Consider the following 22,952-nt stretch of genomic DNA (forward strand, 5'->3'; position numbering starts at 1 on the left):
GGCTGAAAGCTTCAATTCCAGTTAATCTAACTGCACTGCCTGATTTACAGTAGCTATTACAGCGAAAACATGCCATGCGATTGTTTGAGGACGGCCCCCCACATCAAAACATTTTTCCACCGGCACAGGTTTCATACATTCACAAATAACGATTAAATATTCACTTACTTTTTGAAAATCTTCCTCTGATTTGACATCCAAAGGGTCCCAGCTATAACATGTAGTGTTGTTCTGTTCGATAGAATCCTTCTTTTATATCCCAAAAGGTCTGTTTAGTTGGCACCATCTATTTGAGTAATCATGCAGCGAAAGGAATCCGAAAATCTACCCCTAAACTTTGTTTCAACAAGTCAAAATACATTTCTATTTACTCCTCAGTTACCCTAAAATGTAATCAAACTATAATAGTTCTTATGGAAAGAAGTATGTTCAATAGGAAACCGATTTTAGCAGGTGCGTCCTGTCTTAATGGCACACACAAACATGAATTTCCACTAAAACGTATTATTTCTTATTCGTTTTTGAAGTTACAAAACTTAACTGTGCATTTATTGACACATGGGGAGCACACCCTGTGGAAGCCATAGGAATTGCATCCAGGGAGCTAATTTTCAATGACCTTTTACTTGCCTTTCTAAGAGGATGGTCTCTCAACAACAATAAAACATTTCCGGTTGGTTCTTCTTTGGATTTTCTCCTACCATATCTATTGTGTTATATTCTCCGGCATTATTTTAACATTTCCACAAACCTCAGTGTTTTTTTTCCAATGGTACCAATTATATGGATATCCTGGCTTCAAGGCCTGAGCAACAGGCAGTTTGCTTTGGGCACATCATTTAGGTGGAAATTGAGAAAAAGGCGCCTAGGCCTAAGAAGTCAGAACGCATACTCATGCTCTAAAAGAAATGCATCACATTTTTCTTAATTGCTGGTGATTCACAGGACATTGAGTACTCATTCATGTTCATCTGTCTAATTATATAGATTTTTGTTAAGATATGAGAATTACTTTGATAAGTTAACATGATCAAATGCTGAGCATCTAAATGCTTTTCTTTGCCACAGCCACCTGTACATTTTGGGCTGACTGAGGGGACCAGTCGACCAGACCAGATGCTGATCGCGTTTTGTAAAGCGAGGGCTTCTGGACAGGACTTCAGTAGCTTGCTCTCTGTCCATACCATACCATCCCGCCTGTTTGTTTATTTACTGCTAATCTTGGCAAGAGGCCGCCTTGAGTTATTACCAAGCCAGCCCACGTTGTGTTACAGGCTTGCAGCACTGCAGTGTGTCACCGTTTGGCTTGGCCCATGCTCTCATTGTCAGCCCGGCCATATTTCCCAACAGTTTGTTATGGAGGCAGGCGAGAATGATCAAATGTGCTATATGCTGAGGCCAAAGGCTCCCGCAGTGTGGGGAATCTTTACTGGCTTTGTGCAGGCACTCAACTCCTGTGTGTTCTAACACTGATGGAAATCCCTTTTGGCTGTTTAGTCACTGACTGTCCTTCTGCTTTTGTTTCTGCCGTGAGATCAGAACGGCAGCCACTCCCCAATTGACATTTCCTCTCCATCACATTCCGTTCTGTGAATCCTCAACTAACTTATTGTTGTGGATGCAATGACGCACCTGGCGATGATTGGAATGTTCAAGAGCACCTGTATCAGGTTTTGTAGTCTAGACAGTTTCTTTCAGTTTATCCTGATGGTAGTAGACAAGGAGACAACAACGTATTTTGTCCATTAGATTGTATCAAACATGCTGTTTTTTTTTAATATGGGTGTAATTTATACTCTGTGGTTAACCCAAAATACCACGCAGAAAGGATTTTTGTCTGACTCTTGAGAAGGTCTAATGCATGATTCAACATACAAGTTGTGAAGTTATTTGAATCGCTGCGAGCCCTAAGCTGAATAAAACATGTCCTCTGTCCTTCCCCTGTCTATCTGGTTTGGGTAAGTAGCCTACGCTCTAAGTTCTTGAATGTAAATTGAATGATGGTGAACGGTCTGTCATAGGATCACTGTTCCTTTTTCTTCATCAAGATGCTTTTGACAAGCTCACTTACATTTTTAAAAGCTTCTCGAAGCAGCGCAATGCTAAGTCAGGGGCATCTCGTTGCCAGAGTAACATGATGATGCAAATCATGCATTTGTAATTCCACAGTTAACCCTGAACGAATAAATCAATAACACCAACGGGGAACTAGGAAGACTAAAGTATTATTAAAGCTTTTTCTAACCATTTGCTTTCAGAATTAGTCTGGGAAATGTGCTTAACATTCTCGGTTTAAACTACTCAGACATGTCATTGAGGAACACTGCTATTTTTGAAACATGGGTGTGAGCATTTTCTATGTTTACATCATCCTTTTCTGAGGATTTTCCACTGAATGTAAAAAAAGTTGCCTTCACTATTTTTTCTATATTCATGTGTGTTTGTGTTTCTTTGGCAGGATGACTGGAACGCTATTGACTCATCAAATCAGGCCCAGGCCCACAGCAACGCAGATGACAAAACCCACAGTCTGGAGACACTCCCCCCAGGTAAGAGCCAGATATCCCAGCCCTGCCAGGCATCCCACAGCGCCATCCATTCTCATTAGCCCTTCCATTTACACACAGGAGCAGAAGAGTCCTGTTGAGAAAATGAATCGACATGTTGTTCAAGCTACTTTGCAATAGAGCAGGGTGTCAGCTGTGGCTCTGTTTAAAACTAGTAAACTACCTTTGCTGTTCATAAGGTCAGGGCTAATTATGCAGTGTGTGTGTGTGTGTGTGTGTGTGTGTGTGTGTGTGTGTGTGTGTGTGTGTGTATAGAGATGCTATGAAAAGCATCTGAATTCATCTGGGTGTTTTTACAAATGTCTGATCCTTGTCCTCAGGCCTATCACCCAAGTAGAAAAGCCCCTGTCGTAACAATTTGCGAGCCCATGCGCTCAACCAAACCGGGATCCAATTTAGCAGGGCTGCTTAATGCATTAAGCCTCAGGTGTAAGCATATGCTGACATGATAGGCTTTTTATGCATTTAAAAAAGCAGCATGCCATGTACGAAGGGATATATATATATATATATACATTTTAGTATTTTTACTATCATAACTGTGACTGTCACATTCTTTCCTTGGCAAGGTAGTTCTGGGGAGAGCTGTTCCGTTTAATTTATGTCATAAACATTCCATATTTTCTATAAAGGTAGGGCAGGGAGAAAAATCATTCCCATCTGCTTTTGTTTCCTGTATTTTATGTAGAAAATAATACCCCTATCAATATTCAATTGTGTCTTGTTTCAGTGGCTTATGCTATTTAGGTCACTCGGCTTAACACTCAAGTTTGAGTTAAACAAAGAATTTGCAGAAGGGTGCCCATTTTTAATTAAGCTCATTTCCAGATGGCCTAATGTACAATTAATCCTTTTTTGACTCCAAAGTATAATGGAATGTCTGTGAAAATTGCCTTTTAATTAGCCTGTTCTATCTGCTATCAAATCAAACCAAATTCTATTTGTCACATGCGGCAAGTACAACTGATGTAAACTTTACCATGAAATGCTTCCCAACAATGCAGAGTTTAAAATAAAATAGTAACACAAGGAATAAACTAAAATACACAAGAATGGAGCTATATACAGACAGTCAGTACCAGATCAATGTGGAGAGGTATGAGTCACTTAAGAACAAATTCTAATTTACAATGACTGCCTACACCGGTCAAACCCGGACGACACTGGGCCAATTGTGTGCCGCCCTATGGGACTCCCAATCACGGCCGGTTGTGATACAGCCTAGATACGAACCAGGGTGTCTGTAGTGACGCCTCAATCACTGCTTTGCAGTACCTTAGACCGCTGCGCCACTCGAGAGCCCATCCCTGTTAGTTAACATTTCTTGTTTGCCAGGATAATCCATCCGGGTGTGGCATATCCAGAAGCTGATTAAACAGCAGTATCATTACACAGGTGCACCTTATGCTGGGGACAATTAAAGGCCACTCTAAAATGTGCAGTTTTGTCACATAACACAATGCCACAGATGTCTCAAGTTTTGAGGGAGCGTGCATTTGGCGTGCTGACTGCAGGAATGTGCACCAGAGCTGTTGCCAGATAATTTAAGGTTAATTTCTCAACCATAAGCTGCCCCAAATGTTGTTTTAGAGAATTTGGCAGTACATACAAAGATGATTCTTTGCTTCCAACTTTGTGGTAACAGTTTGGGGAAGGCCCTTTCCTGTTTCAGCATGACAATGCCGTGCACAAAGCGAGGTCCATACAGAAATGGTTTGTCGAGATCAGTGTAGATGAACTTGACTGGCCTGCACAGATTCTTGACCTCAACCCCATCGAACACCTTTGGGATGAATTGGTGCGCAGACTGCAATCAAGGCTTAATCGCCCAACACCAGTGCCCGACCTCACTAATGCTCTTGTGGCTGAATGGAAGCAAGTACCTGCAGCAACGTTCCAACATCTAGTAGAAAGCCTTCCCAGAAAAGGAGTGGCTGTTATATTAGCAAAGGAGTGACCAACTCCATATTAATGCCCATGATTTTGGATTGAGATGTTCGACAGGTAGGTATCCACATACATCATTTTTTATTGTTTTACTGCTACAGTCGAGCTGAAGAGAAAACAATTTGTTTTTTTTGCCTCAAGGTTGTATTAAATTAATTCCGTAAAGCTCTGAACTTCATTAGGTCGATGTGAAGTCTCAGCGAACTTGCTTGTTTCTTAAAATTAATTCTACATAGAGGTTTATGATTGGGTTGTGTAACACTTTCATTTTCTGAAGTCTGTTGCTTTGTGTGTGTGTGTGTGTGTGTGTGCGTGTGCGTGTGCGTGTGCGTGTGCGTGTGTGTGTGTGTGTGTGTGTGAGCATGTCTGGATGGAAGTGTTGTGGAGGTCACAGCCTGGCGGCTCCATTCTCTTCAGAGAAGCTAATTATACTGATGACGGCTGTATCCTGGTCTGCTGCAGGTCCTTTTCTCTCCCTCTTAACTTCTGTACAGAACATGCTTCATTTGGCTTTGATTGAGAATGATGCTGTGTATTCTCAGTCCCTGTAGGAATGTCTTTCTCCGTTAATGGTGGTTTTAATTATTATGATGCTGCTAGCTGTTTCTCTGGCCACCACTTTGTGCTTTTGATACAGTACTGTTGTGTACAGTGTGTTATGTGCTGTGAGTGAGTTTCCTCTTGGATCAAGATGAGAAGACCACTCAATTTTAGAGTAATCATTCTTACTTATTGACAATGCTATTATCTGAACTGATTTGATATGTGAGGAATCTGCTGCACAGCACACCAGCCCATAGACACAATTAGCCTCTGTCTGCCTCCACTATGGCTGCTCTGCTCAAGAAGTGCAATGGAAGTTATAAGGCTTAGTTGATGGCCTATACAGTGCATTCCACATTGTTACGTTACAGCCTTATTCTAAAATGTATTAAAGTGCATCCTGTTCCCATTGATCATCCGTGAGATGTTTCTACAACTTAATTGGAGTCCACCTGTGGTAAATTCAATTGATTGGACATGATTTGGAAAGGCACACATCTGTCTTTATTAAGTCCCACATTTGACAGTGCATGTCAGAGCAAAAACCAAGCCATGAGGTCAAATGAATTGTCTTTAGAGCTCCGAGACAGGATTGTGTCGAGGCACAGATCTGGGGAAGGATACCAAACAATTTCTGCAGTATTGAAGGTCCCAAAGAACACAGTGGCCTACATCATTCTTAAATGGAAGAAGTTTGGAACCACCAAGGCTCTTACAGCTGGCCGCCTGGCCAAACTGAGCAATCTGAGGAGAAGGGCCTTGGTCAGGGAGGTGAACCCGATTGTCCCTTTGACAGAGCTCTAGAGTTCCTCTGTGGAGATGGTTGTCCTTCTGGAAGATTCTCCTATCTCTGCAGCACTCCACCAATCAGGCTTTTATGGTAGAGTGGCCAGACGGAAGCCACTCCTCAGTAAAAGGCACATGACAGCCCGCTTGGAGTTTGCCAAAAAGCACCTAAAGGACTCTCAGACCATGAGAAACAACATTCTCTGTTCTGATTAAACTGAGATTGAACTCTGACTGCCAAGCGTCACGTCAGGCGTAAACCTGGCACCATCCCCAAGGTGAAGCATGGTAGTTGCTGCATAATGCTGTGGGGATGTTTTTCAGTGGCAGGAACTGGGAGACGAGTCAGGATCGAGGCAAAGATGAACGGAGCAAAGTACAGAGAGATCCTTGATGAAAACCTGCTCCAGAGCGCTCAGGACCTCAGACTGGGGCAAAGGTTCACCTTCCAACAGGACAACGACCCGAAGCACACAAACAAGACAACACAGGAGTGGCTTCAGGACAAGTCTCTGAATGTCCTTGAGTGGCCCAGCCAGAGCCCGGACTTGAACCCGATCGAACATCTCTGGAGAGACCAGAAAATAGCTGTGCAGCGACGCTCCCCATCCAACCCGGCAAAGCTTGAGAGGATCTGCAGAGAGGATTGGGAGAAAGTCCCCAAATATAGGTGTGCCAAGCTTGTAACGTCATGCCCAAGAAGACTCGAGTGAAGGGTCTGAATACTTATGTAAATGTCATATCATTTTAAAATGTTTAATACATTTGCAAACATTTCTAAAAACATGTTTTTGCTTCGTCATTATGGGGTATTGTATGTGGATTGATGGGGGGGGGGGGGGGGGCTGTTTATTTAATTTTAGAATAAGGCCATTTTAGAATAACCCTCTGACTTAATCCACATTTTGTTGTGTTGCAGCCTGAAAATTGGTTGAATCCATTAAAAAAAACTGTATTCAGCACAAAGTGAAATTCTTTGCCACATTTTTTTGCAGTTTTACTTTAGTGCCATATTGTAAACAGGATTTATGTTTTAGAAATGTTTTATTCTGTACAGGCTTCCATCTTTTCACTCTCATTTAGGTTATTATTATGGAGTAACTACAATGTTGATCCATCCTCATTTTTCTCCCATTACATCCATTAAACTCTGCAACTGTTTAAAAGCCATCATTGGCCTCATGGTAAAATACCTGAGCAGTTTCCTTCCTATCCGGCAACTGAGTTAGGAAGGGCTCCTGTATCTTGTAGTGACTGGGTGTATTGATACACCATCCAAAGTGTTATTAATAACTTTTCCATGCTTAAAAGGATATTCAGTGTCTATTTTTTTTAATGCATCAACCAATAGGTGCCCTTCTTTGCGAGGCATTGGAAAACCTCCCTGGTCTTTGTAGTTGAATCTGTGTTTGAAATTCAAAGCTCTGCTGAGGGGTACAGAGATGTGTGGGGTACGGAGATGAGGTAGTCACAAAAACACTTATTGCGCACAGTCCATGTAACTTATTATGTGACTTGTTAAGCAACATTTTTAGGCTTCCCATAACAAAGGGGTTGAATACTTATTGACTCAAGACATTTCAGCTTTTAATTTCTAAAAATATAATTCCACTTTTACATTATGTGGTATTGTGTGTAGGCCAGTTACCAGTAGACATGACTCTCTGAGATCCTGTTCAGATTGCTATTATATGAATAGATTCCTATTACCCAAGAGCAACTTTTTAAACATCTTTCAACTTTAGTGACATGTTTAAAAGCTTTTTGTCAAGTAAACACAGCCAGAGGAGGAATGTTGCAGCCGAGGAGAGATGGATGGATAAACTGTTGAACTTTCACATCAAAGGAAATGCAATAAAGGAGAGACAACCTGTTCTTAACTGGTATCTGAGGGCAGGATCACAGATCTGGACAGGAACCAGTTCCTAGGTCTGATAAAGTAAAGCTACTGTATAAGGGATTGTTATATACCTTATGTTACGGAATATACTGCAGCCTATAATGGGTCTTCAGGAATGGCAGTGGGCGTGGAGGATTTGATTCTCTCTTTACAAGTCTAGTACATTATTACCACCAGACCATACAGACTTATCTGCTGTTATTAGCAAAATTAACATGTAACCTAATAACGCAATGAGGGTTATGTACGTGAAGATATTTTGTTTAAAAAAAACAGATGACAAAAGAGATGCCGTGCTCGTTCTACTGCCCATCTATTTAGATCAAGCTCCAGAACATGATGACCTGAGACTGAACCGTTTAATAGATTGCAACATTAATTTCATAAATAGTCATCTGTTGCACATGTTAATCATGGAAATGACAAGGTCATCTGCTTTCCCTTTTAAGCTTAGCTAGTTATAATGCCCCCGGCATGCAATTCACCATTACATTTCTGTGGAACAATTAGCATCAGTGACAGATTATTCTCATACCCTCCTAATTATCATGCGGAATACAGGCTGCCAGAGCTCCATGAGAGGAATTGCTCATGGTCTTTTTTCTCTCCGTGCCCCCACCCTGTCTGAGAGACAATGTAATCAAATGCTCACGTGTTTTAGAGGCTTCATTCTTTGGGCTCCCGAGTGGCGCAACGGTCTAAGGCACTGCATCTCATTGCTAGAGGCGTCACTACAGACCCTGGTTAGATTCCAGGCTGTATCACAACCGGCCGTGATTGGAAGTCCCATAGGGTGGCGCACAATTGGCCCAGCATTGTTAGCGTTTAGCTGGGGTAGGCCATCATTTTGAATAAGAATTTGTTCTTAACTGACTTGCCTAGTTAAATAAAGGTTAAATTAAAAAATTCACATAACAGCTGCATTAGTATTTAGCCGCATTGATATCCAGTGTGTGTGGTGACATTTTGTTTTCATACGTTGTTGTGACAAGCATTACAATTAAATATGGACGTTTTAAAAATATATATTTTATATGTGTAATAATTTGACTAGGCTGTGTGAGTGTGCGCTCCTGCGAGAGGGAGCGAAAGAGGCACAGAGTTTGTAATGCAGGCTCTTATTAGTTTGGTAATGGCTCTCAAATCATCTTTAAGCTCTGGAATGTGAAAACTAAACACGATGGTCACTTGTGATGAAGTGCTAGCAGCTGTTTTTTGCCCAGTAAGGGGGAAAGAGGTTAGAATATCTTAATTTACTGTGCTGTTGTCCACTGTACCAGTGTTTCCCCTAGGAGTATTTTCAGCAGGGGTGGCAAAGGTAGCGGGAGATTAAAACAAAAAAATAATAATTGTAGAATGATTTCTGGTGACTTTTTTTTTAAGAAGACTCCAAAATGCAAAAATGTAATTATGTTGACACCATCTCAAATATAACTGATGTGCGCCACTGCACTGTAGGGAGATGATGAGCAAGCGGTGGCTGAGCGCTCGTGGCTTTCATTCGGGCCACTGCTCACTCTGTTTGCTACAAATATAAGTTGTAACTTGTCTCTACTCTTTTTTCAAATGTCTTTTTACTGTTGTTTTATTTCTTTACTTACATACACCCACATACCTTATTTTTTTCCGCACCATTGGTTAGAGCCTGTAAGTAAGCATTTCACTGTAAGGTTGTATTCGGCGCACATGACAAATAAACTTTGATTTGATCTTAAAGGGATAGTGTGAGATTTTGGCAATTAAGCTTTTCAATTTACTCAGATGAACGCATGGATACCATTTTTATGTCTCTGTCTGCAGTTTGAATGAAGTTTTACGGTAGTTTCGCAAGCCATTGCTAACTAGCGTTGGCATAATGACTGTAGATGGATCATCTGACTATTGGTAACTAGAAAAAGGCGTAATTGCCAAAATTGCACTATCCATTTAAAAGCAAAATGACATATTGTTTGGAGTGGTGGCAACTGCTGCTAAATGAATATAGGGGAAACACTGCTGTACTGTATATTTATTTAATCTCCTGTGTCTCTGATCTGGTTTGCAGGCAAAGTGAGGTGGCAAGACTTTGACCAGGACCTGTATGTCGGTGCTACTGTGGTGCGGCCGGGGCAGGATCCCTACGCTCGCAACAAGTTCAATCAAGTGGAGTGTGACAAGCTCAGGATGGACCGTGGAGTCCCTGACACCAGACACGACCAGTAAGTCTTTATTCAACCTCTGTCATGGGTGGAATTAAGTAAGGAAGAAATGGGAACAGAATTAAATAATTTTCTGAAATTCATGGTGTTTTTACTGCAGTGAGTAGTAAAGTGATCAATCAGTGAACTTCCCCATTAGTAATGTCCTATGGGGAAAAACTGGGAACTCCTGCTGTCATCTGATTATCAGGAGGGCAAAATGAATCAAAGACAGAAGTATATAGTGTACATCTTTCTTGTTCCTCCCCCTTAACACGTTATCAGGGGTTCTTCTGCTGGTGCCTCAATATAACCTAACTAAGCCTCACAAGAACACTGGACAGTCGAGCAGAGACCTTTTGGTGCAATCATCAAATCCAAATCAAATCAAATGTTATTTGTCACATACACATGGTAGCAGATGTTAATGCGAGTGCAGCGAAATGCTTGTGCTTCTAGTTCCGACAATGCAGTAATAACCAACGAGTAATGTAAGTGTAAAGGGATGAAGAATATGTACATAAAAATAAATGAATGAGTGATGGTACAGAACGGCATAGGCAAGATGCAGTAGATGGTATAGTGTACAGTATATACATATGAGGTGAGTAATGTAGGGTATGTAAACATTATATTAAGTGGCATTGTTTAAAGTGGCTAGTGATACATTTTTACATACATTTTTCCATTATTAAAGTGGCTGGAGTTGAGTCAGTATGTTGGCAGCAGCCACTCAATGTTAGTGGTAGCTGTTTAACAGTCTGATGGCCTTGAGATAGAAGCTGTTTTTCTGTCTCTCGGGCCCAGCTTTGATGCACCGTGCTGACCTCGCCTTCTGGATGATAGCGGGGTGAACAGGCAGTGGCTGGGTGGTTGTTTTCCTTGATGATCTTTATGGCCTTCCTGTGACATCGGGTGGTGTAGGTGTCCTGCAGGGCAGGTAGTTTGCCCCCGGTGATGCGTTGTGCAGATCTCACTACCCTCTGGAGAGCCTTACGGTTGTGAGCGGAGCAGTTGCCGTACCAGGTGGTGATACAGCCCGACAGGATGCTCTCGATTGTGCATCTGTAAAAGTTTGAGTGCTTTTGGTGACAAGGCGAATTTCTTCAGCCTCCTGAGGTTGTTCTTCTTCACCACGCTGTCTGTGTGGGTGGACCAATTCAGTTTGTCCGTGATGTGTACGCCGAGGAACTTAACTTACTACCCTCTCCACTACTGTCCCGTTGATGTGGATAGGGGGGTGCTCCCTCTGCTGTTTCCTGAAGTCCACGATCATCTCCTTTGTTCTTTTGACGTTGATTGTGAGGTTATTTTCCTGACACCACACCTCCTCCCTGTAGGCCGTCTCGTCGTTGTTGGTAATCAAGCCTACCACTGTAGTGTCGTCTGCAAACCTGATGATTGAGTTGGAGGTGTGCATGGACAAGCAGTCGTGGGTGAACAGGGAGTACAGGAGATGGCTCAGAACTCACCCTTGTGGGGCCCCAGTGTTGAGGATCAGCGGGGTGGAGATGTTGTTACGTACCCTCACCATCTGGGGGCGGCCCGTCAGGAAGTCAAGTACCCAGTTGCACAGGGCGGGGTCGAGACCCAGGGTCTCGAGCTTGATGATGAGTTTGGAGAGTACTATGGTGTTACATGCTGAGCTGTAGTCGATGAACAGTATTCTCACATAGGTAGTCCTTTTGTCCAGATGGGTTAGGGCAGTGTGGTTGTGATTGCGTCGTCTGTGGACCTATTGGGGCGGTAAGCAAATTGGAATGGGTCTAGGGTGTCGGGTAGGGTGTAGGTGATATGGTCCTTGATTGACTGCCATATACATCTAGTGTCTGAGTCATTGAATTGCGACTCTACTTTGTCTCTATACTGACGCTTAGCTTGTTTGATTGCCTTGCGGATGGAATAGCTACACTGTTTGTATTCGGTCATGTTTCCGTCACCTTGCCCTGGTTGAAAGCAGTGGTTCGCGCTTTCAGTTTCGCGCTTTCAATCCACGGTTTCTTGTTTGGGAATGTATTAATAGTTGCTGTGGGTACGACATCGCTGATGCACTTGCTAATTAACTCGCTCACCGAATCAGCGTATTCGTCAATGTTGTTGTTTGACGCAGTGCGGAACATATCCCAATCCACGTGATCGAAGCAATGTTGAAGCGAGGAATCAGATTTGTCGGACCAGCGTTGAACAGACCTGAGCGCGGGAGCTTCCTGTTTTAGTCTCTGTCTATAGGCTGGGAGCAACAAAATGGAGTCGTGGTCAGCTTTTCCAAAAGGAGGGCGGGGGAGGGCCTTATATGCTTTGCGGAAGTTAGAATAACAATGGGGGTTTTACCAGCCCTGGTAGCACAATCATTATGCTGATAGAATTTAGGGAGTCTTGTTTTCAGATTAGACTTGTTAAAAGCCCCAGCTACAATGAATGCAGCCTCAGGATATGTGGTTTCCAGCTTACATAGAGTCAAATAAAGTTCATTCAGGACCATCGATGTGTCTGCTTGGGGGGGAATATATGCGGCTGTGATTATAATCGAAGAGAATTCTCTTGGTAGATAATGCGGTGGACATTTCATTGTGAGGAATTCTAAGTCAGGTGAACAGAAGGACTTGAGTTCCTGTATGTTGTTATGATCACACCACGTCTCTTTAATCATAAGGCATACCCCCCTGCCCCTCTTCTTACCAGAGAGATGCTTGTATCTGTCGGCGCGAAGCGTGAAGAATGCGTAAAGAAACCAGGTGGCTGTACCGACTCCGATAGCGTGTCTCGAGTGAGCCATGTTTCCATGAAGCAATAAACGTTAGTCTCTTATGTCTCTCTGGAATGCCACCCTTGCTCGGATTTCATCAACCTTGTTGTCAAGAGACTGGACATTGGCGAGTAGTATGTTTGGGAGTGGTGCGCGATGTGCCCGTCTCCAGAGCCTGACAAGAAGACGGCTTCATCTGCCCATTTTACGGCGACGTTGTTTTGGTTTGCCGACTGGGATCCGATCCATTGTCCTGGGTGGTGGGCAAAACACAGGATCCGCTTTGGGAAAGTCGTATTCCTGGTTGTAATGATGGTGAGTTGACGTTGCTCTTATATCCAGTAGTTCCTCCCGACTGTATGTAATAAAATTACCTGGGGTAACAATGTAAGAAATAACACGTAAAAAAACTAAATACTGCATAGTTTCCTAGGAACGTGAAGTGGCCATCTCTGTCGGCGCAGGAAGTGTGTGAAGCTCCCAATTGTCTCGCTCTCTCAAAAACTGCTCAAAGATCAAAGTAAGTGCAGGTCCTCTGGGTAAAAATACAGGCGTATAGATGGCTTATTGTGGGGTGTCATGATGGTAGATTGATAGCGAGTTACACTTCCATTTTCTTCCTAGTTGGAGCAGTTGATGATGAATCGATGGTGATTGTAGTTCTTTATATGACAGGGGGGTCTAATCCTGGATGCTGATTGGTTAAAACTGCATTCCAGCGGGTGTCTATTCCACAAGTTACTCAAAAGTCGTACAGGTACTGAACTTGGGAGTCCTTCCAAATGTCCACCTGCTAAAGCTATACCGTTGAAATGCCTATTTACTCTGTTCCGTCTCACTGCATAATCCAAAGTCTCATCAGCCCAGCCAGGCAAATTATAAATTATAAATGATCAATAGAAAACAGGTAAAATGAAACGATGTGCTGCTAGTTTGCGGTCTTTCCAGCTTCAGTTTGAAGTGATTGTGTAAGGTTTGTTGTTGGCTAGCTCCTCTGAACCACAGTGTCCTGACGAGAGTGCACATTTTCTATGCCAGGCGAAATCGTGCATCATTAGCTTATTTTAATGGATGTATCCAAATAAATGTCACTAGACAAGAGCATAAACTAACGCAAATAACAGAGTAACAGCTACTTTGCTCTTATTCTGGCTGCACTGTTTGATGTGGCTGTAAGTAGCTAGCAAGTAAGGAATAAGAACATTTGCAGCCAGTATGGCAACGGAACATTTAGAACAAACGGCTGGGTCGCGTCTCTGGCAGCCGGACCGATAGAATGGACGAGCAGCTGGCTTAGGTAGCAACCCTAGATTTGTGTCGGGACTATATCTTGTGGAAGGATGAAATAGTATGAATAAATTCATCAAAATATTATTTTTTATGAAAATATGTCAATCATTATTTGAATATGTTGGTAACCCGTTGTATAAAAGTGATAATGCCCTTGAAGCCGGTGTTTGGAGGACATATTTGCACGGTTTGCCGAAACTCGATTTCGTCTTGGGCCTAACAACACCCGTGCCAATATATCTTCCAAACACCGGCTTCGAGGGCATTATCACTTAATTGTGGTCCAACGATGTCAATGTCCCGCTTGATTTATGTCTCTGGATGGTCCAGGTCAATAGAGCTTAGATAGATACTCCAGAGAGAACCTTCAGATAACAGGAATCCTACTCTGGAAGAGCTTCGTCCATTACCCCTGTCAGTTTGACATATTCATCTCACTCTTGTCATCCAGTTAAGAGAATCCCTGCTTTTTTATTTGCACCTGGAAACCTCTGTGGCCTCTCTCTTATACCCTCGGATTTCCATAATGTTTGAATTCCGGACTATACAAAGCAAATTAGCATGAGATTTATCCTCATGTGTGTAATGGATTATTTATCTCTTTTGGGAGGGTGTACATGGCCAAGTGGGTTGGTTTTTGAGTAAAATGGCTGTGACTAAGGCAGGTGCCCAGGGACTTCCCCAATAATGCAATATCATATTGAACTGGAAGTGCCCTTTACCGTTTTATATCTGATGCCCAGTCATCTGCCACTGCTTTGGGTATTCTGATGTCGAGGCCTTTTGGCCCCGTGGGACACAGTGTGTTACAAGAGAAAATATCGAAGAGAGTGAAGGGGTGGCAAGGGGCAGGATGATCCATCAAAGTGGATACAATTTGACAAAGGACGGGTTGTAGAATAGTGGGGGAGCACAGAAGCCAATGTGTTGGAATGCTAATGAGAGGGAGCGGTCGGTGGCTGTAACAATGTGGCTTTCCCTCTCTGGCATTCTGATCAATGTTTTCTGGTGGCCCAGGAGTCGCCCCTGCTCCACATTGGTGCCCTCATGTCAGCCCAGGGAGTGGTGCTCAAAGGTACAATTGATTATCCTGTGGTCTTCCCCCCCCCCCCCCTGTGCTCCCCGGGACCCAGAGCACTATCCCTGCCCAGATGTCAGGACAGGAGGGCCAAATCCATATGTCATGAGTAAGTCGAAGAGTTGTTGTTTTGGGCTTCAGCGGTGGATTGAAATGTCTGCTACTCCTTGTAAATGGAAACATGGTGTCTGGTATAGGACTTGTGTATGTTGATAAGATTACGCCACTGATTCCTGGCAGGTTTTCGTGTTATTTTTCTGATACTTTACATAGCATGGACCAAATAGGACATTGGCCAGATGTAGCAGGCATTGAAGCAATGTTTATTGAGCTACAACATTTTGATTTAGCTAAAATATAACATAACATCTGATAAATATTCTCTACCATCGATGCTCGTGGGTCATGTTGACAGCAGTGTTCTTCAGTGGCCATAAATTAATATATTGAGGTCAGCATTTCTGCCACTCTGTGAAAACACTTTCTCCCGCTTTCCCATCTGGCTGATGCAAATATAATAGTGGGTGGGCACTGGGCGATAAACAAAACAAAAATCTCTGGAAATCGATACATATTTATAAGTCATTGCCGTCTGCAATTAAAGCCTGATTATTCAAAAACATGATTATGGTATTTGTGTGAGTAAAATATGTATTTGTGTGTCACTTAAAGCAGTTGCCTCTAGAATCTAGACAACTGCTCATACTGTACCTGCAAATGTAATTGGAATTTTGGGCAATCATTCAGTTGACAGTAACAAATATAAAATGGCAATTTTTAACCATCCACAGGTTTAATCATCATTTTCTCTGCATAATGAATTATTTTCCTGTTCATTTCTCATGACATTTTTGCTGGACTTGGACAAACATTCTTGTCCCCGCATGTTCTAGATTAATCAGTAGCTTGATTACGGTTGTTCCTGAAGCTGCAGGACAAATACATTCCAGTCCAAAAAATAAGTAAATTGTGCTTCTTACATTAGATGGTGTTCTCAGAATTAATGTAAAATATCCAATTTATATACAGATTTTGGAATCACTAGGGAAAGCACTATAGTATTACTTAAGTCACCAGTAAGTAACGGTTTGGGGAGGCCTGTGGTGTTCTTAGCTAACACAGAGTTCACCATCTCTCGTTATCGTCTGTGGGTCCCACGAGCTAAAGAGCTGGAAGTTACTCAACTCTGTCTCTGCAAAGTACCTAAAATATGCTCTCGAAGTTGTAGGATGTGACTATCTCATTCATGTTTACAATTGGCTCATTAATCCCCCTCCTCTCCCCTGTAACTATTCCCCAGGTCGTTGCTGCAAATGAGAATGTGTTCTCAGTCAACTTACCTGTTAAAATAACAGATAAATAAAATAAAAATAAAAATGTGTAATACACTAAGCATTTAGCCACTCCACCATACTGTACATAGGTATGTGGTTTATGACTGGGGCAGGTATGCAGGAAGTCTTGTCAGAGATGTCTTTATCAGGAGTTGCAGTTCAGGAACTGACGCGTGCTTCTGGCTGTGGTCAGTGCGTCTGCAGGAAAGTTCTCCAAATGGAATGCAGGGTCACATCTCCTGCCAATATTGCAGTCATCAGGAACCAGACTGAAATATTAGTCATCAGAAACCAGGCTGAATGTGAACATCGATATTTCAGCTTTTTGTCTTCTCTCCTCTGTTGTTATGTGGATGAGTATTGCAATGAGTGCTACAACAACAGCACACTCATCTTTGCTTTCTCCCAAATGCCCTGTTTTCAGCTTTCACCCTATCCTGTTAGTCTTAAAAAGGAAATGGGGAAGAATTCACAGTGATTGATTTGTTTACTCCAGAGGTACCGCATGCTGATTTAATTTCCCATGTGTCTGTAGAGAGCTGTAACTTCTAGGAGGGGATTGAATTGTATCTCTCACCCGTCAATGTGCCAGGTTCACAGTATGTGCTCCGGTGAAAATTATTTAATGCTGAAGTCTCTGTATACATAGTTGCTGGATATCAGTGCCAGGGGGTGGCACATTGATTTGTTTGCTTCACCAGCTTGGCTCCTCTCACTGTGTGTGTGGGTTGAAGTATGTGAGGGTTAAATCTATGCCGGTTCACCATATATGGCTATAGTTGTCAGTGTATTTGAATCAGGGATAGGTTTCCTCTGTAATTGACATTAACGTGGTTCGGACTGATATGATTCGGTGAAAACAATCTTTATTGTGCATATTGGTTTCCATGACACTACAGGATTAGGCCAGTGTCTTTGAAAGTTTCATGTCTTCTTCACTGAGAATTGAGTTGCGCTCTCCCAGTGCCTGGCTGAAACAGTTGGCATGCGAGTGAAAGAGGACCATTTGGAGGACCATTTCTCAACAGAGTGCATCATGGGTACTTCCTGTTTGAGCTTCTAGTTATGGAGTCATGATCTGATTTTCAAGATGAGGGAGGACCTTGTATGCTTGCTTGTGGTCTAGGACTTTATCACCTCTAGTGGCGAAGAAGACGTGTTGATGGAAGTCGGGCATTACAAGTCTTAATGACGTAGAATTAAAATCACCAACAAAAAGGAAAGCAGTTGCATGGTTACGTGCTTGTTTATATTTTTTTCTTTTTTTTTTTTACCTTTATTTAACTAGGCAAGTCAGTTAAGAACAAATTCTTATTTTCAATGACGGCCTAGGAACAGTGGGTTAACTGCCTTGTTCAGGGGCAGAACGACAGATTTGTACCTTGTCAGCTCGGGGGTTTGAACTTGCAACCTTCCAGTTACTAGTCCAACGCTCTAACCACTAGGCTACCCTGCCTCGTATAGTTCGTTAAGTGCCAGGCTGTTGATTTTCTCGTCCTGGTGTGTATATGTATGTGTATGTATGTATGTATGTATGTATGTATGTATGTAAATACATACATACAAATGGGTCTACATGCACAAGTTCTGGCCTGGTTTAGTTCTTATCTGTCGGAAAGATATCAGTTTGTCTCTGTGAATGGTTTGTCCTCTGACAAATCAACTGTACATTTCGATGTTCCTCAAGGTTCCGTTTTAGGACCACTATTGTTTTCACTATATATTTTACCTCTTGGGGATGTCATTCGAAAACATAATGTTAACTTTCACTGCTATGCGGATGACACACAGCTGTACATTTCAATGAAACAGGGTGAAGCCCCACAATTGCCCTCGCTAGAAGCATGTGTTTCAGACATAAGGAAGTGGATGGCTGCAAACTTTCTACTTTTAAACTCGGACAAAACAGAGATGCTTGTTCTAGGTCCCAAGAAACAAAGAGATCTTCTGTTGAATCTGACAATTAATCTTAATGGTTGTACAGTCGTCTCAAATAAAACTGTGAAGGACCTCGGCGTTACTCTGGACCCTGATCTCTCTTTTGAAGAACACATCAAGACTGTTTCAAGGACAGCTTTTTTCCATCTACGTAACATTGCAAAAATGATGCAGAAAAATGAATCCATGCTTTTGTCACTTCTAGGTTAGACTACTGCAATGCTCTACTTTCCGGCTACCCGGATAAAGCACTAAATAAACTTCAGTTAGTGCTAAATACGGCTGCTAGAATTCTGACTAGAACCAAAATATTTGATCATATTACTCTAGTGCTAGCCTCCCTACACTGGCTTCCTGTTAAGGCAAGGGCTGATTTCAAGGTTTTACTGCTAATCTACAAAGCATTACATGGGCTTGCTCCTACCTATCTCTCTGATTTGGTCCTGCCGTACATACCTACAGGTACGCTACGGTCACAAGACGCAGGCCTCCTAATTGTCCCTATAATTTCTAAGCAAACAGCTGGAGGCAGGGCTTTCTCCTACAGAGCTCCATTTTTATGGAATGGTCTGCCTACCCATGTGAGAGACGCAAACTCGGTCTCAACCTTTAAGTCTTTACTGAAGACTCATCTCTTCAGTGGGTCATATGATTGAGTGTAGTCTGGCCCAGGAGTGTGAAGGTGAAGGGAAAGGCTCTGGAGCAACGAACCGCCCTTGCTGTCTCTGCCTGGCCGGTTCCCCTCTTTCCACTGGAATTCTCTGCCTCTAACCCTATTACAGGGGCTGAGTCACTGGCTTACTAGGGCTCTTTCATAACGTCCCTAGTGCGTCACTTGAGTGGGTTGAGTCACTGATGTGATCTTCCTGTCTGGGTTGGCGCCCCCCCCCCCCCCTTGGGTTGTGCCTTGGCGGAGATCTTTGTGGGCTATACTCGGCCTTGTCTCAGGATGGTAAGTTGGTGGTTGAAGATATCCCTCTAGTGGTGTGGGGGCTGTGCTTTGGCAAAGTGGGTGGGGTTATATCCTTCCTGTTTGGCCCTGTCCGGGGGTGTCCTCGGATGGGGCCACAGTGTCTCCTGACCCCTCCTGTCTCAGCCTCCAGTATTTATGTTGCAGTAGTTTATGTGTCGGGGGGCTAGGTTCAGTTTGTTATATCTGGAGTACTTCTCCTGTCCTATCCGGTGTCCTGTGTGAATTTAAGTATGCTCTCTCTAATTCCCTCTTTCTTTCTCTCTCTCGGAGGACCTGAGCCCTAGGACCATGCCTCAGGACTACCTGACATGATGACTCCTTGCTGTCCCCAGTTCACCTGGCCGTGCTGCTGCTCCAGTTTCAACTGTTCTGCCTGTGATTATTATTATTTGACCATGCTGGTCATTTATGAACATTTGAACATCTTGGCCATGTTCTGTTATAATCTCCACCCGGCACAGCCAGAAGAGGACTGGCCACCCCACATAGCCTGGTTCCTCTCTAGGTTTCTTCCTAGGTTTTGGCCTTTCTAGGGAGTTTTTCCTAGCCACCGTGCTTCTACACCTGCATTGCTTGCTGTTTGGGGTTTTAGGCTGGGTTTCTGTACAGCACTTTGAGGTATCAGCTGATGTACGAAGGGCTATATAAATAAATTTGATTTGATTTGATGTACTGTGTATATACACACACACACACACACACACACACACACACACACACACACACACACACACACAGTTGAAGTCGGAAATTGACATACACTTAGGTTGGAGTCATTAAAACTTGTTTTCAACCACTCCACAAATTTCTTGTTAAAACCTCTTTGGGATAGGCATACTGCTAGCGCCCGGCCTTGACAACATCCGGTGAAATTGCAGAGCACGAAATTCAAATGACAAAAATCGTCATACGTATGTACAGTGGGACAAAAAAGTATTTAGTCAGCCACCAATTGTGCAAGTTCTCCCACTTAAAAAGATGAGAGGCCTGTAATTTTCATCATAGGTACACTTCAACTATGACAGACAAAATTAGAAAAAAATCCAGAAAATCACATTGTAGGATTTTTTATGAATTTATTTGCAAATTATGGTGGAAAATAAGTATTTGGTCAATAACAAATGTTTCTCAATACTTTGTTATATACCCTTTGTTGGCAATGACAGAGGTCAAACGTTTTCTGTAAGTCTTCACAAGGTTTTCACACACTGTTGCTGGTATTTTGGCCCATTCCTCTATGCAGATCTCCTCTAGAGCAGTGATGTTTTGGGGCTGTTGCTGGGCAACACGGACTTTCAACTCCCTCCAAAGATTTTCTATGGGGTTGAGATCTGGAGACTGGCTAGGCCACTCCAGGACCTTGAAATGCTTCTTACGAAGCCACTCCTTCGTTGCCCGGGCGGTGTGTTTGGGATCATTGTCATGCTGAAAGACCCAGCCACATTTCATCTTCAATGCCCTTGCTGATGGAAGGAGGTTTTCACTCAAAATCTCACGATACATGGCCCCATTCATTCTTTCCTTTACACGGATCAGTCGTCCTGGTCCCTTTGCAGAAAAACAGCCCCAAAGCATGATGTTTCAACCCCCATGCTTCACAGTAGGTATGGTGTTCTTTGGATGCAACTCAGCATTCTTTGTCCTCCAAACACGACGAGTTGAGTTTTTACCAAAAAGTTTTATTTTGGTTTCATCTGACCATATGACATTCTCCCAATCTTCTTCTGGATCATCCAAATGCTCTCTAGCAAACTTCAGATGGGCCTGGACATGTACTGGCTTAAGCAGGGGGACACGTCTGGCACTGCAGAATTTGAGTCCCTGGCGGCGTAGTGTGTTACTGATGGTATGCTTTGTTACTTTGGTCCCAGCTCTCTGCAGGTCATTCACTATGTCCCCCCGTGTGGTTCTGGGATTTTTGCTCACCGTTCTTGTGATCATTTTGACCCCATGGGGTGAGATCTTGCGTGGAGCCCCAGATCGAGGGAGATTATCAGTGGTCTTGTATGTCTTCCATTTCCTTATAATTGCTCCCACAGTTGATTTCTTCAAACCAAGCTGCTTACCTATTGGCTTACCTATTGCAGATTCAGTCCTTTGACAGCTCTTTGGTCTTGGCCATAGTGGAGTTTGGAGTGTGACTGTTTGAGGTTGTGGTGTCTTTTATACTGATAACAAGTTCAAACAGGTGCCATTAATACAGGTAACGAGTGGAGGACAGAGGAGCCTCTTAAAGAAGAAGTTACAGGTCTGTGAGTGCCAGAAATCTTGCTTGTTTGTAGGTGACCAAATACTTATTTTCCACCGTGATTTTCTGGGATTTTTTAAAATTTTTGTGTGTCATAGTTGTACCTATGATGAAAATTACAGGCCTCTCTCATCTTTTTAAGTGGTAGAACTTCCACAATTGGTGGCTGACTAAATACTTTTAGGGGTGGCATTTGACCATCAGGTATTCCAAGACAGGTGAACAATGGGTCGAGATTTCCATTGCGCTAGAGTCGGCATACCATTTACTGTAGATGAAGAGGCATACCACTCCCCCTCTCAATTTCCCTGAATCCGATGTCCTGTCCACTCGGGGGAATGGAGAATCCATCGAGTTGGATAGCCTTCACCTTGCCAGGGCTCACCCTCTCTTGCCTCTCTTTCGCCGGCGTTTCCTCTTGGATAGCCTGAAAATTGAGTCGGAATTACACAGAGAGACCACGGCAGATGCGATACATGTTGTGCAAAAAAAGTAATGATAAACGCCAGAAGTATCACAAAATAGCAAAGTTGTTCCGATCTCGCAAGATGACAACCATACATTACGGTGCCACCTTTCCTGTCTCTGCACTGCCTGCAGCTGTCTGCCCAGCACCATCGAACACTTAGATGAGAGATTCCGCCTCCTCTGATTCTTGTCACAACAGATGCCTTTTATTTATGTGTCCTTTTTTTGTTGTTGACCAGTTTAAATTGCTTGGCTTCTTTAATCTTCAGACAGACCATTAACTTGGATGGCAGTAGACATGGAGGCCGCAGGTCTTAATTGGAATGTTTTATGTATTGTCCGTTGTCGACCCAGCGTGGACTCGGTAACCGCTGTCTGCTGTTTTAGCCACTCTCTCCAATTCTAATGAAGCGTTCTCAGTGTACACTGCCGGATACATATTTAATGAGGGAGGTGAGCCAGTTACATTATGAGGCGCTGAACGGCCTGCACGTGAGGCCACCAAAGGACCAGGCAGTAGACTATACAAAGCAACTCATCAGCTGTGCTTGTTTTTCATTTGTGCTTGTCTTTTATATCCCCTCCCTACAGTATATTGTTACTGACACCTCATTTTAATTACATAGCTCAGAGGGACCTACATTACATGCCATACATGAAGTATGAAGCCTAATTGTTGTCTGTGCAATGAAAAGGGAGTGCCACAGTTTTTTTTGATGGTACAGCAAGACGGTGTCAAGGGCTTGGTTAAGCCTGGGATGGTTTACTAGACTGGTTTAGATCCATTTGAAGAACAGAGAAGCAGCCTTCAGCATGGACTTTAATGTGAATGCATTCCTAACAGTAATGTAGGTTAGGAATTTAAGTATTTATATTTTAAATACTTATTTTCTGTGTATTTTAGTATTTTCAAATGACGTGTCCAATTCACCTTCTATTTTCAAATAGCTTACTTTT

At 42.9% G+C, this 22,952-nt stretch overlaps 1 protein-coding gene across 2 annotated transcripts in view; it reads left to right on the top strand.

The window, feature by feature from the left end:
• galnt2 (UDP-N-acetyl-alpha-D-galactosamine:polypeptide N-acetylgalactosaminyltransferase 2) overlaps positions 1–22,952 on the top strand; it is a 93,370-nt gene that overhangs the window by 57,766 nt on the left and 12,652 nt on the right. For both annotated transcript variants that reach the window (XM_036956100.2, XM_036956101.2), the window contains exons 2-3: positions 2,459–2,549; positions 9,788–9,941. In XM_036956100.2, coding sequence (XP_036811995.1) covers positions 2,459–2,549; positions 9,788–9,941 — 245 coding nt within the window. The remainder of the gene's footprint in view (positions 1–2,458; positions 2,550–9,787; positions 9,942–22,952) is intronic.

Source organism: Oncorhynchus mykiss, chromosome 20 (assembly GCF_057628025.1).
Source record: "Oncorhynchus mykiss isolate SJ-2025 chromosome 20, ASM5762802v1, whole genome shotgun sequence".
NCBI classification, from domain to species: Eukaryota; Metazoa; Chordata; class Actinopteri; order Salmoniformes; family Salmonidae; genus Oncorhynchus; species Oncorhynchus mykiss.